Source organism: Tetrao urogallus, assembly GCF_951394365.1.
Source record: "Tetrao urogallus genome assembly, chromosome: 10".
NCBI classification, from domain to species: Eukaryota; Metazoa; Chordata; class Aves; order Galliformes; family Phasianidae; genus Tetrao; species Tetrao urogallus.
The window spans coordinates 4,202,719-4,222,283 of NC_136823.1; the positions used below are offsets into that span (position 1 = coordinate 4,202,719).

At 36.0% G+C, this 19,565-nt stretch overlaps 1 protein-coding gene across 3 annotated transcripts in view; it reads left to right on the forward strand.

The window, feature by feature from the left end:
* ATP2B2 (ATPase plasma membrane Ca2+ transporting 2) overlaps positions 1 to 19,565 on the forward strand; it is a gene marked incomplete at both ends in the record, with an annotated part of 161,046 nt that overhangs the window by 99,667 nt on the left and 41,814 nt on the right. For all 3 annotated transcript variants that reach the window (XM_079540127.1, XM_079540128.1, XM_079540129.1), the window contains 2 exons: positions 14,551 to 14,792; positions 15,351 to 15,585. In XM_079540127.1, the coding sequence (XP_079396253.1) occupies positions 14,551 to 14,792; positions 15,351 to 15,585 (477 nt within the window). The remainder of the gene's footprint in view (positions 1 to 14,550; positions 14,793 to 15,350; positions 15,586 to 19,565) is intronic.

Below are 19,565 nucleotides of genomic sequence, written 5' to 3' on the forward strand. Positions count from 1 at the left end.
TGATCCCTTTAACATCTTCCCAAGAGACAAAGTCTTTTTTGATGTTCTATAATTTCCTGTTCGCAAGCCTCCTGTGACCCAGCTTGAAACAACTGAACGCTTCAATTCATCTTGTCTACCTTATTTTGACATGATGGAAACAAACTCTCAGTAGTCATATATATTTATATGTATAAACTATTTGTGTAATGTATATACAATGTATGTACTATGTACATAATATATATACCATTTAGCCAACAGAATTTCACTGTCATTTTCCTTTACTTTTAATAATTTCATCAATTCCAATACAGTTAAGGTCTTCTTGGAAGCTTGAAAGCTGTATTCAAAAACATGGATAATTTGGAATTTATGAACAAAAAGAAAACAAACAGCGTACACAAAAAAAACCCACCAGAATTAATAGGTTTGTGGATTTTTTCCTGATTTTTCCCTAGATTAATTTAAAAATTTATCAGGGCGACAAAAGAGGATGGAAATCTCCTATCTTTTCAACAGTAGATGCTTGCAGCTCTCTAATTCTTGTCTTACATAGCACAGACCTCATCTTTTATATCTCTAGGTACCTGTATGTGTGTATTTATACAGGATCATTGATCATTAATGTATTGTTGTCCTGCTGAGAACTGGCGTAGAGCCATAGAATCTTTGAGTTGGAAGGAACCCTTAAAGGCCATCTAGTCCAACTCCACTGCAATAGGCAGGGACACCTACAGCTCCATCAGGTTCTCACAGCTCCATCCAGCCTGACTTTAAATATGAAGGCATCTATCACCTCTATGGGCAACCCGTGCCAGTGCCTCACTACCCTTATTCTAAAAAAACTTCTCCCTTATATTCAATCTAAACCTCCCCTGTTTCAATTTGAAACCATTTCCCCTGCTAAAGAGTCTGTCCCCTTCCTTCTTACAGACCCTTTAGACACTCAGGACTCCCTGCAGCCTTCTCATCTCCTGGCTGCACAGCCCCAGCTCTCAGCCTGCCCTTATAGGACAGGTGTTGCATCCCTCGAATCATTTTTGTGACCCTCCTCTGGGTGCAACTTTAAAGGTCCACATTTCTCATGTACAGTGAAGTCCTGTATTCAAAACAGAATAGAGTCTCTAAAAATTAGAGAGAGATTGTTTCATTTCTTACACCAGGCTCAAAAGCCAAAAATCAGATTATGCCATACCTATAAACAGAAAATATCAGAATTTGTATTTCCTGAGGCAACAGCAAAAGATTCCGTATTTTACTGCAGCTCTTTGCCAAGGGCAATTAGACTCAACGAAACTGCAACTGGATGTCACTAGAATCCTCTTCTTTATTCAGAGGAAGACCATGGGAAAATAGCTTTTATTCTTTGAACTACAGTTTCAGTTAATATGGTAGTTAAAATTGGAAGAACATTTTTACTTATGGTCTTCTTTGAAACTCTTCATAAGCACTTGTTTCTTGCATTAAAAAATACAGATAAAATTGCCATTTCTTTTTATTTGATATGAATGTTCATGCTAGATTTTTTTTATGTGTAACTTCTCCCGTTATTACGCACAGTGTTCCAAGTTAAAATAGGTACTTGCCCAAAAAACACACTGCGTGCTCCCCTTTGTGCTGAGAGGCATTCCCTACCTTGCTGCATTGCAGTTTCTTCACAGGAGATTGTAAGCTTTGTCTGTGGAGAGGTTTGTATCAGTATTTTTGGAATGGAGGGATTTCAGTTAATTCTGGTGAAAGTCTGAGCAGAGATCATCCTTTATAATGGTTTTCTTTCCTCGGCTTTCTTTCCTCCAGCAGCGCTCAAAAATACATTCCACCTTTGGATAGAGTCAAGATTTCAGTATCTTTAAGACTGAGTCAGGCAGAAGAAGAGGAGTGCTATTTGGCAGCCATTTTGTGTGAATATGGATCTATGGAGGGTTTTATCCTTACATAATAATCGTAGAAATTAGCAAACAGTAAGAAACACCTGGGATGATTATAAGTAACATAGCACACGTGACGGCACTGGGGACTGGCTCCTGGTCAACTGGCACTGCAGCAGGCAACGTGGAGCAAAGGGCCTGAACCTTCTTTCTGCACTGTGGAGTACACTGGGAACGTGAATCTGTCACTGGATGCTTTCAGCGTGTTGTCTTGGTAGCAGAAATTTGTGAAAACTGTTTATCCTCTTGTTTTTTAAGTGCGCAGGTGATGGCATTAAAATATTCTCTTGAGCGTTTCTCAGTCTCTAGATAAATGCTGCATTTGATCCGTTTAAAATTAAAAGGTTAATGCCAATCTGACTAATGACTTGGAAAATAAACAGTATTACTTACACAAAGTTACTTCTCAGATGGCAGTGCCAGCAACTGTCTCTTACAATGTTGTACAAATGCCAGGCAGTGGTGATTGGGATTGGGTAAACGAGGAAAGAAAACACAAAGTCTTACAGGAGCTTAGAATTTTCCTGGTGAGTGATGGTTCCTTGCTCAATTTAAAGCTCCCTAAGTGAAGCAGGAAATTCATTCACTTTTCTAGAGTTCCAGCCTTGATCTTGTTGTCTTTTTGTACAACAAACCAATTGCTTAGATGATGAAAACGTTTTTCCAGCACTACCCAATTTGTCCCTTTCCATCTTAGTTGCATTTCCAAAGTGCAGTGCACTGTAAATTTATTTCTAAAAATTCATGTAATTTGATGAAAATCAGATTGAATTGATTTCTACAGATCTGTGTATTTTTATGAGTTTTAATTCCAGAAGCATATATTTTACCTTTGTCAGTGCATTCAATTTCTGTATTTTGTTTGCAGTGTTAGACAAATACATAATGTAGGTATGTGTTGTAGATGAGGCAATGAGACTTTGCAGGCAAAGTATCTTTCCGTACATAAACAAAAAAAAATTCCTTGATATTTTCTTTGAAAGTCTTTTTTTGATAAACATTTTACCAGAATGATCTAGACAGGAGAAAACAATGCACAGCATGCATATCATTTGCTGTGTAAATAATTATTATTAGAGATAACAGATCATGCAGTTAACTGTCTCTGCTGTAGGAATGGTAATTAACAGAAAGTAATGATCTTCACACATGGCTTGCCGTTGAAGTTTTATATAATATGAGGTACAAATACAACTTTTCTTACTAAATGAGCTACTGAGTTAATAACTGAGATGAGTGTGTTTAGGACAGGCCAGGGGTGTGTACAGCACAGGACGTGTGATGCCCATCACTCCCTTCCTGTGGTCAGGATGTACGTGCGTTGTCCTGCAAGCTGAGAACATCTTTTAATAAAGCCTCCTCTTCTGAGAGTTGTATGTGGGGGGTTGGAATGGCATCAGCTGTACAGAAAGCTCCTTCACAGTTGTCTGTGGGGTGGATTTACCTAAGCAAAGCAGGATTAGGGAGCAGAGATCAGAGCAGGGCCATTCCGTAAATCTGCTGTTGACACTGCTATGTGCTACGGAAGGATGGATTTTTTCATTTCTGGCTGGGTTGGCAGAGGCAAGGCGGGTTCCCACAGTATGGCTGAAACGCTGCATGCAGCGGGTGTGTGATACACTCAGATAGAGCTAGCTATTTCTCCTAAGTGCTTCTTATGCAGTGAACTATAGTTGCAAAGGAACCTGGCAGTAGACAGCCTGTGAGTGCAGACAAAACTTCCTTAGTTCCTTATCTTCTTCTTTATAAAAGCAGACTGCTGTGCCTTAGTCACACATGCATATGGGTAACGAGGATGGATGAACAGTCCCACATTGTACAGTATAGCCTGACATACTAGCTGAAAGTTGATAATACAGTTGAATTAGATTTATTTTTTTTCTTCATACTAGAGAGAACAGTGATATATAAAACCGTATTCCTACTGGCCTTGTTTGCCTTCGCAATTTGGTAATTGCAGATTCAGATTTTTCCCATCAGAATAATTAATCACTGCAAGATAAATAAGAGTGACAGTCACTTAAAAGCTTTTTCTTACTAGAATGATAGCTTTTTTTTTTCTTTTCTGGTTTTCCTGCTTAACTGTATGAGAATGAATAACTTAATTTTTTTTTTTAACTTGTCATGATGCAAGTTTTTCTATCCACTTGCATAGGATTTTCTTTTAAGTTATTTATGTTACCTTTATGTTCTTCTTTTCCTCCATTCCTGCACTGGTGCAGGATGATTCACTTGTAAGGATAAATGCCAGTTATTTCCAAACATACCTGTAGATGAAAGCAAGCTTTAGGAGTCCCCTTTCCTGCATGATATTACAAAGTGTTTTCATCTAGATATATAAATGCTACTTGTAGTTGTCTGATCATTTTTTGGATCCTTTTAAAAAGATTATTATTTCATTAAAAACGGGTTGCACAGTGAATGATTCTAACACGTGTTTCTGTTCATGCCTGTGGTACCCTGCTGTGATAGTCATCACACTTTGGAGCTCATTATTAACACTGGCTCTAATTCAGTGTTAGCACTTTGTAGGGGATGTTATCACAAAGCAGATTTTCTTGATGGGAGCTTTTGTTTTTCTGTGAGTGGACATAAACCACTTACTTCAGGCACCTATTCTGTGAAATAGATTGCTTTCGCATTCTCTAATCTGTTTTAACATAGATTTCCCTTATCATCAGGAACAGAAATGTAATAATTTCACGTGATAATACCAGCTTTATAAAAATGACAGGTTTTATAAGCAAACAGTGATGCAAAAAAAAAAGGCTTATTAAAAACAATATAAGATGAATCACCATATAATGTTTCATAGAAGTTACATAATTATTTATTATATACTATGCCGTTTGTGGAAGGTTGTCTTTTTATTACTAGAATGTTACATAAAGTCCTTTATGCAGTCAGAGACCATCAGATGAAACTCCACAGGTTTTGAAAAGATGCCATGAGTATTTTAATGTGTTCAGAACTATGCTGTTCTTTAGCATCGCTAATGAAATGACAGATTTGTTTTGGCAGACACTTGGTGCAGAAAATTAAGCTTTTAGAAGGTAATTTTTTTAATTTCAGAAGTGTTTTTTTTAGAAGTACTATTACTTACCTGTCTCGTGTGTAAAGGCAAAGAGAGTATGGCTGGCTTCTGGCTATTCTTTAGGAAGATACCATGACACTTAAATCTATCTGAAATCATGAATGAGTGCTGGGCAGTAGATACAGCTCACTGTTCATCAATTCTGGATGAAAGTCTTGAGTGTGTTAAAAAGCTCCACTGCATATTTCTCATATCAGTGTTATTCTTCTGTGGTTTCTACTTTTTATTCAAGTGAGCAGATAATTAAGTTACTTTACACTTCCCTTCACTCCAAAGAAGGATTGACAATGTTCAGTGCTGATTTGCTAGTTATATTTCTAAAAGGTGAGAGACAAGTTGTCCTTAGAGAATTTTCTTTTAAGAAAGGACAAGATGTTCGAGCTCTCCATCATTCTTTTACTATTTCCTTTTGAATGAACAATCAGATGAAAATTGGCTGCAGTCTCTCAGTCTGTTGTTCTGCCCAGCAAAGGCATCATTCATGGTATCCTGGAGAGGAACTGGCCAGAGGACGGAATTTATAATGTACATCAAACGTTACCCCACCAATCATGCAAAAAAAGTCCCTGTGAGAAAATATTAGATAAGCATTACTATAATGTATTATATACACTTGAATTCCTGCATTTGCTTAACAAAAAAAATAACAACAACCCTAACTAACCAAAGCCAATTTAAAAATAAGTTCAGCTGATACGTGCTGGATTTAAAGAGGATGAGTACATTTTGTTTGATAAACAAAATAGCTGTTGCTAGTCTTTTTGGATTTATTTAGAAATGGATGGTTGAAGAATCCTTTTCCTTACTCTGGAAATGAATACTATTGATAGACATCTTCTGTAATTATGATAGACTATAATCAGTAGCTTAAGTCAAGTGAAAAAAAAAGCTTTATTTTTTATGTGGGTAGATTTGCTTTACAATTTGTACATTCAGTTCCTTAAACTATTCAATTTGTTTATGCTGCAACCAGAAAGTGAGCAGCAGGACTGATTTTTGCTGTGGTTTGGTCTTGCTGAAAGTTCAGTTTTCCTATCCGAGCTATATTTAAAAGGCAGAAGTAGAAAATTCAAAGTATTGGCAAGTTTTGTACGTTTTGATACCGCAGACACAAACCAGCTACCTGTAAACAGTGCTAGTTATATTTCAAATTAAAGCTTTTGATGTTTAAATGTAAAGGGCATGCATTTGCTATTGTTTGATGTGATATGAAAATTTTATACAGTATGATCCTTATCACAGCTCTCTAATGAGGGTTTTTCAGATAATGCATTAGCTTAGAACAGTGGTTTAATGTCTAGAACACATAACAAGTTTTCCTTCTTTTCATTTTGAATTAGTAAAAGGCATGGAGAAGGTTATGCCAATTAAAAAGAGTATATATAGAGACAACATGGAATAGATGGTGTGATGCATTTCAGACTACTAAGTGAGATTAATAATTTCATTAATTCCTTATAACTTAATTAAAAGGGAAGAAAAGTAACATTTTGATTATGTCAATTTCAGGAGCACTAAGGTTTTCATAGGCAACCCTGTAGAGAAAGCACTGTAGTTCTAGGGAAAGAACCATCGATAGATTACTACAGCCTGTATGAACATCACTCAAAGGATGTTTTCCAAATGGATGATTGCTACTGAGATCATTGATAAACTGAAGAAAATGTCTCTCTCCTTCCTCAAAGCTAAAAAATGAGATTCTAGCCTTAAGACACATGCATCAATGCTATTAATACTGGCAAAAACACAATTCCCCATTAATTTTTCTAATTTGCTAATAACATTTTTAAATTGCAGAAGCTTCCCTGAAATTGGATTCTCACTGTCTGATAAACTCACCATTATGTGGACTGTCTCCTGTTTCTGTTTTCCGTGTCTGCAACTGTTCATGCGATTCATGAAACCTGTCTGATATCAGCACACTGTAAAGCCTCAGTTTAACAGACCTAAAACAAGGTAGCAGGTGCTTTGTTGTCATTATGAAGGTACCAGTTACAGTTCTTCAATTAAGTACAATTTCTCCTTTGCATTTGAAGAAAAATGTTCAACTTGTTTGTCATTCATGAAAGTATAGCTAACTTTTCCAAAACTGTGGGACAAATTATTGGACAGTTATGAAATCTGTTAATCTGTTCTTAATTATGCTGAGTTTTAGCTTAGAAATGGCACATTCCTCATTCATCTGTGTGCTCCAAAGATGTTCTTTACAGGGAAGAAGCACACTCTTGCATCTTTCTTACTAGCTAGCATTAACTGAAACCTTAGACTATATTTGAAGTAAATTGGTTGTTAATTAAAGTTAGCTAATAACAATTGTTGTGTTTAATTACTTTAATTTTTATTTAATTATATTTAATTATAGGTTACTTGTCAACAGTTCTTGTGCTTAAACAAAGCAGGAATAGCACTGGCATACATCTAACAATTGCCACTTCCCTGTGAATGCGACTGCACAAAAGAACAAGAGTGAAGGTTCTAGTGTCTCAGATTTGGAAATCGAATGCATTATCTTCAGAATTTGAGAGTTAAATTTTAATTCAATTAGATTATTATGGAAAATATGAATGATTTTGATCAGTAACAGTAGGAAGTCTTTACATACAGACAAATAAGATCTGGTGACATAATATAGTAAGACTGTTCTGAGGCAAATATGGAGAAAAAAGGGTCTTAAGATTCATTTTGATCTGTCCACACTGAGGCTAGAATATCCTAATCGTAAGTGTGTTATTACTCAGTAATGTTATTCATGGTTATTAAGAGTTCATTCTTTTACCCTGTAATGTGGTGTACACATGTGTCTGCGATGGGAAGCTGTACAGAAGATGTATCCAGGTTCTTCTCATTGGTGCCCAGTGAAAGAATTAAAAATAGGTAATGAGAGAACACAGAAATAGAAAATTTCATTTAAACATAAAAAATGTACTTCACAGTCAGGATCAGACCTTAGAATAGGAAGCCAGAAGAGTTTTTAGAGACATTCAAATCCTGACTGGACACAGTGCTGAGCAACCTGCTGATGTTGAGCCAGTTTTGGTAATGGCACTGGACTGGATGATCCCTCAAAACAGACTCTAATACCTTTCTGTCTCAAATATTTTGTATTTCTGTGAAAAAAAGGATTGATATATCAACCTTTAACTCGTGTGAAGAAGAAACAACTTTCAGGCTTGCTATGGTATTTTTTGTGTGTATGCTTTTGTATTCAAATGAATTAGAAGTAAATTTGTCTTTCAAACTATAGGGATACTTCAATTGTTTGTTATTAAAGTTAAGGGCAAACTATTAGCTCTCTCTGTATGTTAAAATGGGTAACAGTCAACCAGAGAGGGAGTACAGAGGCTGTCACACCAGCCTTTCAGTTTGTTCTTCATGCATGATTTCGTCTTTCATAACCACTCTTGGGGGAATTTATGGATAGTATCATTTTTTGCTCATTCCTGCTATGTGAGCTGAAACAAGCATGAATCCGCATTCACTGAGCCACATCACTGCTGCTCTCCTAACTTTGCTGTGCTGATAGGAAATGTCATGCTGCTTGCTGCATTACGTAATTACTGCTGGCCTCTTTTTAATACAATGACTGCATTGCCATTATTTGAGGCAACAAGAGATGTTAAAATATGCAGATTTTATATCGTGTTTTGTTTGCATAATCTGTATCCATCTCAAGTGCTGGAAATGAGAATTAAACGAAACCACAGTGTTGCATTAATTAAATAAATTGTTTAGCATTTCAAGGTCTGTCCTCAGAGAATAGGAAGAAATGTTAAATACTTCCGACGCTAATCTGATGCAGGAAGCTATTGTACAGATATATTCTTTCTTACTCCCCATACAGTACTGAGTCAAAAAATCCTACAATTAATTTGCTAGAAAGTCTGAACAGATCTGTTAGTTAAATGGCGATTAAATAAGAAGAAAGGCCAAATGGCACTGCTGTCACTCATCTGAGGAGCCTGCTTCTTGTCAGCTGAAGGGTCCAGCTCACGTCTGATGAGTCACATAGGGGAGTCTTTTAAACTGCTTCTCTCCTACTCATTGCAGCTGAGCTCAGCAGTTTGTCCTGGTCAATAGCTATGAGAGATACGGAGGTAATCTCATGGCTTTAATAATTTGAACAGGCAGCAGGTTTAGAGTCCTGATTTAGCCTTGATATGCAATATCAGTACACAACTTCACTGTAGAACAGAGAGCTAAGTGATATGATACTGCTGGCTGCATTTAGCAGTTAGTAATTAAGGAGACATACAGTAAGTAGTTCAGTGAAAAGGCAGCTCTGCTGCCCACCAGTATTAAGTAACAACTTACAACTGCTATTAAACAATATTGTTTACATTTCTAATTTTCGTCTTCAGATTTGATCTCTCTTGAGACTGCTGAAACATATTTCAAGTGTTTTTGGTTTAGTTTGTCTGGAATGTCAGTCTTTGCTTCCAGAACATACACAGTATGCATTAAGAGGTGCACATACATTTTTTGCTGCCTAAACTGAGTTCAAAATGTATGTACCATTAGAAGCCTTGAAATGATGACTATGTAATGGAACCACAAAAGATGATGTATTTTGGAGCAAGCCGATCAAAATCAGGATCTTAGGGGTTGTGGATGAAATTGGATACAATTGAAATGCTCTGCTTGAATATGAAAATTAAAGGAAGAGATCTGTGTTGGTTTAACATATGAACATTTAAAATCCTGTTGAAGGTATAAAGGAGAAATTTCATTTTCTGATGAACAGGCACCACAGATGAATGGGAACACTTACGTTACTCTAATTTAAACCATTCAAAAAAATAAAAGCTTTTAAGTTTTAAATGTTGGGCTTTAAAGCCAGTGAATGAGATCAGGACGTACATAAGGTTAACTCAGTCTGTTGCTTCTGATGCCAAAACAGTTATGCAAGCAGCTCAAAGAAGTTAGAAGTTCTCTCTCAATCCCTTTATGCTGACCTCAATTCAAACTGATTTTTTATTTTAAATGAATTTCAACAGGATTGTACCTTATAGTGGTGATTACGAATGGCAAATATATTATCAGAAAGCATTCTCTATAATATAACGTGTTATTTTCAGTGCTCTGTGTGACAAAGAGACAACTTAATGTTTGTTTATGTGAAAAGCCACTTAAAATTCCAAACAGTCTGAGGACAGACTGTGATCTTCCTCATCACTTAATTATCTTAATTCTAGAATTGTCCTCAAGAGGACTGAGGATCAGAATCTGTACAAGATACAAAAAGCTATTTTTTATTTTCAGTGTATTTTTTATTGTGTTCTACGTGAACTCATAGCTTTTTGATAGTATAGAGCTGAAAACAGCGATGTGTATTGAATTTTATCTTCAGGATGCTGTATGTTTGTTTTTCTACATATAAGGGTTTTCAAGAATAAAATGTCTGCACTTGGTTAAATAAGATTGTCCTAGTCATGTGGATAATTAACATGGAAGACGTAGTCTGCCCAGAAGGTGTGAAGTCTTGCAGCATAGAAAACTAATGGTATCCTGAGCTACTCTAGGGAAAGTGTTGCCAGCAGCCTGAAGGAGGTGATTTTTTCCCCTCTGCTCAGCACTGAAACAACTGGAGAGCTCTGTCCAGTGTTGGGCTTCACAGTACAAGAGATGTTTTTGCCACTGAAGAGAGTCTAGTGAAGGGTCCCAAAGATGCTGAAGGGACAGGAGCTTCTCTCCTATGAGGAGACAGAGAGCTGGGACCTCTCAGCTGAGCCTGGAGACTCACGTGAATCTTACTCAATGTCTGTCCATCTCTGAAGGGAGGATGCAATGAAGATGGAGCCAGGCTCTTGTCAGTGATGCCTAGTCGAGGACAAGAGACAAGGGGCACAAACTGGAACTCAAAATGTTTTCTCTGAACAACAGAAAATCTTTTTAATGGTGAGGGTGGCCGAGCCACTGAAACAGGTTACTGAAGGGGGTTGTGGATTCTCCCTCACTGGAGATTTAAAGGCATATGGACGTGGTGATGAACAAGTAGCTCTAGGTGGCCCTGCTGGTGAAGGGAGGTTGGACAAGTTGACCTCTAGAATTCCCTTGAAACCTCAGCTATTCTGTGATTCTTTGGTTCAAGTACAGAATGGAATTTTTTCACAATTTAATTCGAAAAATGTATTTTCCTCTGTCTGTTGTGAATGGACATTACATGTCTATTCAATACAATAAAGACATAATCTAGCAAAGTTAGTTTATTATTTTCATAGAAGTTTCTGATAAATTTCTGATAATCATTATTCTAGAACAGAAAAACATAGTCTGAAACAAGTGAAGGCTTCATATAATATATGAAACCCTAATACTTTGATTTGGAAAGACTAGGTGGATCTACTTGCCAGTTTCTCTCTTCTTACATCAAAAATGGCAAATGAGAAAATGAAGTTTACTAAGTGTTACAGTAAAAAACAAAGCCTTTTAATTTCTTAATATATTTTTAAAAGATGGAAAAATTTTATAAGATACGCTCTCCATTTTATCTTTCTTTTTTCCATTCACCCATTTTAACTGGTGTTTTTCTATTGAAATAATTCTGAATTTCTTTTTAAATCCAAATTCGGTAGTAAATCAATGCTAACTGTTGGTTTTGGTATACTTTGACCTGGAGACCTGTTTTGATTTGATTCTTGTAACAACTTTTTAACATCTGCCTGCAGTTTGTTTTACATGAAAGTATGTACTTAAAATTGAAATACTATTCTTGCGTAAATAATGTAAAGACTTGGGAGAAGCATTTGAAATCATACAGTGGTTAGTGGGAACTATTTATTGAGCATCGGATCAATGTCTTCCCAGTAGAACTGAGCTCAGGAAAACCAATGCATTTAAAAGTTTTTATTCTGCAAATCACATTTCAGAGGCTTTTTCTCATACGATGCGAAAGCATTTTCATTCTCTGAGTTAATGAAGTGATTCCTAGTTAATTATTCAAAAGTAACTACTTTGTGCAGTCTTTCAAATTGTGTTCCATGTGCCATAAACTGCAGGTTTCAGCAAACAATACATTTAGATTCACCACAGTACAAAATTTTAACAGCTAGCAGCTTCTGCAAAGGATTGTCAAGAATGGTCTTCAAGGAAACTAGTTTTGGCATATAGATTTTCAGCTGAAACAGTACAGGGAAGGAAGTGCTACTTGCCAGCTCTCATCACCATATGTTTTATTTTAATGTAATGTACAAAGAGTACAGAGACAGCAGCTGCTCTAGAGGGAGGTGGCCACTTGTTAGCAGATTTTGAAACCTTTCTGAAATGTCTGTTCATTTTCTTTTCACTGGTATTTTTTCCCTATGCTTACGTATTAGCATTCAGAAGATGATCACTAAAAGTAGTCTATTTTTAGACCACTGTGAGTTGAGGGAAGTGTGATCTACTCTATGAACAAACAAAACCAAATTTTGCAAGGACTGTAGTTTGCATACTGTGAAATGTAGGTAGATTTTTATTTTCTCAGTATCCATTCACAGCTACTTATGATGAAATCTATGTATAAATAAACTATTTTCTAGGATTCTGTGTTTGTGTTGGAAAGAAATCTGTCTGTATTTAAATGGTTTCCAGTGTGGATTTCCTTGCTTGCTATGTCCACGTTTATGTCAGTGTTGAGATTCACTGTCTTTAGTGGCAGAGAAAATCAACATTAATAGGGATTTAAAGCTAAAATGGAATGAGTTTGATAAAATGTATGCAGAGAAATCAGCCCTCCCTAACACTGCTACTCATGCAGTGAAGTTGACTAAATCCACTGTTTTGAATAACCTGAAGTTCTTAGCATGTTTTGAGATCTGTGGCCTGCAATGTTGTGAAAATTAACCTTATTTATTCAAGTGAACCAGCATTTTGAAGAGTAATTTGTTGGTTCCTACCTGAAATTTTTCTGTCTGCTGAATTCAACAATCCTTTGAAATACATGTAACTGTATGTCACTGGGTCTTAAGGCAGAAATTCTTAAGTGAATTTGAGAATCCAAAGGGAAGTTGCATCACTGTTATGGGATTGTAGGAGGGCATGCTTTTACAGTATGTAATAAAACTAATGTACCATATTAGCGTATTTTTAGGTGTGTTTTACTTTGACTACGGGGTGTAATGCTAAAATGTCATAGTAATACAAATCTGACCCATGTGAGGTCATGGCTCATATCAAATCTAGCAGTGTTACAATTTGTTTCTGAAAGGATAAATTTTTCTGGAACTGATTTTTTTTATTCTGCACTGTTCACCTTAGAAACATCTCTCTCTGTTAAGGAAATCATATTAATTTGTCACCAGGTGTATGCACCTTGTCTGGTGATAGAAATGTAGTTCTTAGGTAAATCTGGTCAAGTTTTTTTGTCCCCCCATATTGGTCTGTTATTATCTATCAGTCATTCATTTTCAAACTAGCTGCAAAAGTGTTTCTCTGGGATATTTACTAATAGTTCCCTAAAGTTCCCCTTTCTGCTCTTTGTGACAGAACTTGTTGCAAGAATTTAAATCTCTGTAGGTTTACGGATTTGCAATTTGAGTTTATCATTCCCTGAGTTATCCTTCATCCCACAGATATTTCACAAGTAGACTGGATTTAAAAGTCTACGCTGACAACAGGGACGTCATTCTGAATATAGTCACTCATCTCTGATTCTGCAAAACGTGAGGGAAATGTTTAAGTCACACAGGAACTGATGGCTTAGGCTTACCAAATGCAAATGCTTTAAATGGTGTGATACTTTGCAAATTAAAATTTTGAAAGAACTTGTTCTTCTTTTGGGTCTCACAGCTTAAGTAAACACTTTTCTAATTCTATTCAGTAGAGGAAAATTTAAGTTATCAGCAGTCTAGAGCTCACATGAGTCCCTTAAGTCTATCTGGAATCTTCGTAACACAGGAACTTTTTATTTGGAGATATTTACCCCCCCTATGAAAGTTCTATGTGAAATATGTTTGTTTAATAGGACAGTGCAGCCCTCCTCGTGCTTGTAAGTACTGAGAAACATGAGGAGTTACAGAATGATTAGCATACTCTTTCTTTTTTTTTTTAACATATGAAGCATTTGCTGTCTGAAGCAGCTGACTAATGTATTCTAGAAACAGGTGCTTCTAGAAGTAGAATTATTGTTCAGCAGGTTCTTGAAAATGCCATTTTCATGGAGATTTACTATTATGATTAGATGTAGATTTACTTTTTTATTAAGAACTGGCTGCTAGAACAAAAGGCTATCTTTCTTTAATTCACCATTAAAACCAACAAAACCAATTCACTTCAAATGAGAACACCAAATATTCTGTTTGCAGTAAATAAAAATCAATTATGTTGGTCCTAAAGTAAGTAATTACATTTTTAATGATATGCTATCAGAAACTCTTCAACTGTCCATGGCTGACTTAGAAGACATGCGAGACTGAAGGTACATGGGTAGTTTTTAAAAATGGGAAGGGACGTGACTGCATATTTAAATTCAGATTTTAAATTGTCCACTGTAACTTTGTTATTAATTGGGCAGAAATGTTGTGTACAGCGAAGTTATAGAAACTAATATCTAATTTTTTCTTCTTTCAGCCACCAGAAAAGGAGGGCGGCCTGCCTCGGCAGGTGGGCAATAAGACGGAATGCGGTCTCTTGGGCTTTGTCCTGGATTTGAAGCAGGATTATGAGCCTGTTCGGAGCCTCATCCCCGAGGAGAAACTTTATAAAGTTTACACATTCAACTCTGTGAGAAAGTCAATGAGTACTGTCATTAAAATGCCAGATGGTAGCTTCCGAATGTACAGCAAAGGAGCTTCTGAAATTGTTCTGAAGAAGTAAGTTCAATGGATTTCTTGTGTTTTTCCAAAATCTTAATGATGCAGAACTTTCTGATGCTAATAAGACATTCCTGGCAATTCTGGTATCTGGAATATGCTAATCACAGTAGAAAAATGACACGATTCAGTACAAAGCTGTTACTGTTATCCTCAATCCCCCACTTGCAAAATTGTTTGACATATTTTTCTTATCATTGGCTAACATAAAATTTGGATCTTTTAATGCATTTTTCATCTATATTCAGTCATTTATGAATAGTTTCTTTCAGTTCATAAACACATTTGGAAAATAAGGATGTTTAAATTTCTTTGCAAGTTCTTAGCTCACTAATTACATGTGGTTTTGGGAAGTAATGGATGAAAGGGTCTGAGAGTCTCCATAAGAAGTTACAGACAAATTCTTCCTGACAATATTTCAGTAGTGAATCTTTGAGTTTAATCTAGAAATTTGCACAAAAAAGAAGATGTTGAAGGAAAAGAGCTAATACATGGAAATACTTTTCAGCAGTCATATAATATACAATCACACTTTCATTTTTTACTGAAATAAAATAGGTGTTCCAGGATCCTTAATGCAGCTGGTGAACCTCGTATCTTCAGACCACGCGACAGGGATGAAATGGTGAAGAAAGTGATTGAACCAATGGCCTGTGATGGATTGAGAACTATCTGTGTTGCTTTCCGAGACTTCAACAGCAGCCCAGAACCTGACTGGGACAATGAAAATGACATTTTATCTGATCTGACTTGCATCTGTGTTGTCGGCATTGAAGATCCAGTAAGACCAGAGGTAAATTAAATTCTTATGTTATAAAGTAGTTTTTAGAGAATGAAACGTGAATTGATTTCTAGATTTCTTGTGGTTTTCATCTTTTCTTTTTCTTGTTTTATGTAGCTGTAACAAAGATGATGGTAGTGAACTTTAAAAGCAACCTTTAGTTGATTCTCAATCATATAAAAAAAAATAATTAATTTGATAAAAGTTCATTTAAATTTAGCAGCATAGGTCTTTGTGAGCTAGAGGATTTAAATGATTTAAATTTCTCTCATGGAAGAGTATGCTGGAGAATTGTCAGCAGGAGTTTTATTGTGCTCTCAACGTGGTGAGGTGCAAGTAGAAAAAAAACAGGACTAGTGACTGTAATTGCCATGACTGTAATTGTGTGATATCTTCCACAGCTAACACATGTAGTCTCAGAGATCTGTGTTTTACTAAAACATCTGCCACTTTACAAACTGTCCTAAGAATGTAACTTGTGGCTGTTCAGGAGAACTTGTAAATAGCATCTTTGGACAAGGAAAAGCTTTATCTTGGACATGCTGTAGATTTCATGGATGCTGTTCTTAAATGGCTTTAAAAATGGGCCTAAAGCTTAAATTCAAGTTAACTGAGAAAATCAGTATGTGCACAATGGAAGGAGGTGACGTATTATTCCAAATCGGTCTTTAATGAGACTTATCCTGCTACTACACTTGTGAATTATATTACTACAGTAATACCAAAGGCACAAAGGGAGGTAGAAACATTGTTTGTGACAAACATATGTGGTCCTTGATAGTTAATCCTGGCAGTGGAAAATCAGTTCAATTTTACAGTGTAGAAACTGACCTACTGAGGGTACACCCCAAAATTTAAAATGTAGAGAATAAAATGCTGGCATCTGCAATATCTTCTTTTGATGTTTTACTCACTGACTCAACCATAAGCATATGGCCATAGCATGCAGCTGCACAATGTGATTTGAGAGCACCAGTCCCAACACCCACTGCAGATGAGAGGGCGTGAGTAAATGTTATCCCATTTTGCTTCAGGAAATTAATTCTTTGATGGTGCAGTTATTTCAGTAGATGATTAATGACTGTGGGTTTCCTCTAGAATAGGATCACTGAATGGTAACTGGAATTTCCCTACACAAAAAGAGTATGTTCTGATTCTGCATAAAGTTGGAACCTTGGTTCCAATATTGGTCTTTTTTACTGTCTTGTCATTCTTCTTCTTTTTTTTTTTTTTTGATTTCTTAAATAACATCTAAATCTTTGTGTTTGATCCACTGAGAAATGGTGGCAATGTTAGACGTGCAAGGAAAATTATTTCCCTAAGTCAGTTTTAAATTAGTCCTTTATACACTTTTGACTGCTGTAACTTTGGAAAATAAGCGAAGGAAACTAGCATGATATAATTACACCTACAGGCACCAATTGCATAACTGCACTTTGAATGATCATGGATATGTTTGACTTTTTTTCAGTATTGAGAAATGTAATCATATCCAGTAAGTCTTGGCTAAGTGAAAACAATGATAAAACCTTTACCTCTGCAGTCACTGGATAAACAGCTTTCACTTTAACTGTCATCAGATGGTGTCTTGCTGCTAATCCATCTGTCCCTACACTTCACACTGCATCTTGAAAACTATTTTAAAATAATATTAAAATATTCTTTCTGCATGGATCCCACTCCTAATGCTCTAACTAGAATACAGATAAGCTCAGGAACTTTGTAAAGTGTCAGTGACCAATGGAACTATGAACCAGTTCTCTTCACCTCCAAAACTGACTAATGATACACATTGTTCAAAAATAGCTTTAAGTCAGATTATGTGTAAGACTGAGGGAATGGGTAGCAATAGGATTTGCAGATAATTTTTAAAATAGCTGCAAATCATCCTTTCCTTATTCTGAGCATGTTTTATGAGAAAGCTGCTCTCATTTCATAGGCAGTAATTTTGTACAAAGAGGTCAAGTCTAAAGTCTGTTTAAAGGATCAAAGAACATGAAGGTATCAAAGCACTTTGTTTCTAGAAAATTATCTGACATGTATCGATTTTCTTGTAATTATATAAAAAAATTGTAGTGACTTTTTTTTTCATTGCAAGAGACATGATAAAATGTTTATCATTTCAGATTTTGCCATATGTTGGACAAGCCTATAGTTCTTTTTCTGAGACTTTGTTTTGTGGGAATTTTTCCCCATATCCCTTTCAACTGTTTTATAATCCAAAAAACTCCAAGACACAATAACAACATGAATTTCTTGAAAATTGTCTCTGTATGATACATCTCGCTTAGTGGGAATTATGTATCACTCAAATTGCCATTGTAGTTGCAAACAGTAAGATATTGAGCTGTAATAAATGATCATATTATTTTACCAGGATTAATTCCACCTATTAAACAGAAACACCATTGGGGTTTATAAATTATCAGTGTTTTCTGCAGGAGAAAAAGCATAAAAATGAGAACTGTTATTATTATTTCTGTTTTATTGATATTCTCAGTATTCATGGATATCAGGATTTATTCTGTCAGAATTGGCAGATTAAGTAATTCCAATAAACCAATCCAGTGTCACCATCCTGAAAATCTTTACTGTCCCTTCTGCTCTGATGTTTTCACTAAGAAAGGCTTGATTTTTTAGCTTTGTTTTACTTAAGATTTTTTTGCCTATATGCACTGTTGGTGTGTTCAAATATTCACATATTTGGCATACTGCAGTCAGTGTTGCCATGCTATCAAGAGTACTGCATCTGTTCTGATTATAGTGCAGGGTCTTTCTTGCCATTGCATTTCCTTCCATGCATTACAAGATGATGAATTATTCAACAATGGTATCCAGCAACTGACAAGCTTTAGCTGGAGTGTAACCACTGGACACCCATGAATTTTGCATACTTTGGTTACTTAGGTTGATGAAATTCAGGCTCTAGCTTATTCATTGTCAGCAGCTGCTTTTATCAGCCACTGAACTAAATACCTACTTGATAGTTAGCTTCTTTTTTTTTACATTTTTTTTCCTTCGATAAATCTACAATAAAAGAACCAGCAGAATGATGTCTTGTGCCCACAGAGATATGTCTGTTTATTTTGTCAGTCTTTCCTTATTGGCTTTAATGAGTCTGTACTGGTTTATAGCAATTTGCCAAGGTACAGCTCCAATCTGTTATATCTAGGCACTGAATATAAATCAGTTCTAAATTTCACGTATTTGTCACCTGATTATGGTAGGTATTTGTTCACTGGATAACCTCTGCATGCATATGTAGAAAGGTTTTCTTTGCAGAAAGAAAATTTAAACATTTGAAGTATGTGCCTAAATTCTGCATACGGATGGAAAATATCTGCTTCCACTGCCCACTCAGTCTGCCACGACTCTTTCTTCCCTACAGCATTAAAAAACATGAACAATATTTTAGGCATAATTACTGTACACAGTGTAAGTCAGATACCACCCACCAGCTGTCCAAAAATGAGAGAAGTGGGAGCTAGAATTATTTCCCTAACTATATGTGAGTTTGAGGTGTATTTGAAACTAGGTTGTCCTCCCATGACCTTGGTTAATGGGACCGGCACTTTATGTGAATATTTCTGTTTTTCTGTTTGTACTGTAATTTATTTTTCTCCTTCATGGTTCATATACTATGCTGGATTTAGAGGCAGTCATCTAAATCTGTCATAACCCTATGCATGAGGGTCACCAGAGTTAAGTGGATATTAAGGGCGCTCCAACTTGGCAAATGGGAGGTAGTCAAGATTATTATTACTGTAGAAACTGAGTAAATCAGAAGTCATTTGCTTAAGTCATAAATCTGAGCTGGTTGTATGTGTCCCACAGAATTCTCTATCATAATGTAAAGAGGCTTCGGGTGGCCCAAATAATGTTTCCAGGATGCAATTGTTGGGAAGAATATTTGCAGTTAACAGAGATGAGGGAATGGGAAGATAAACCTCTGACCCTTGATTTTTCTCTTGCTTCTGTCATCTATGTAGAAA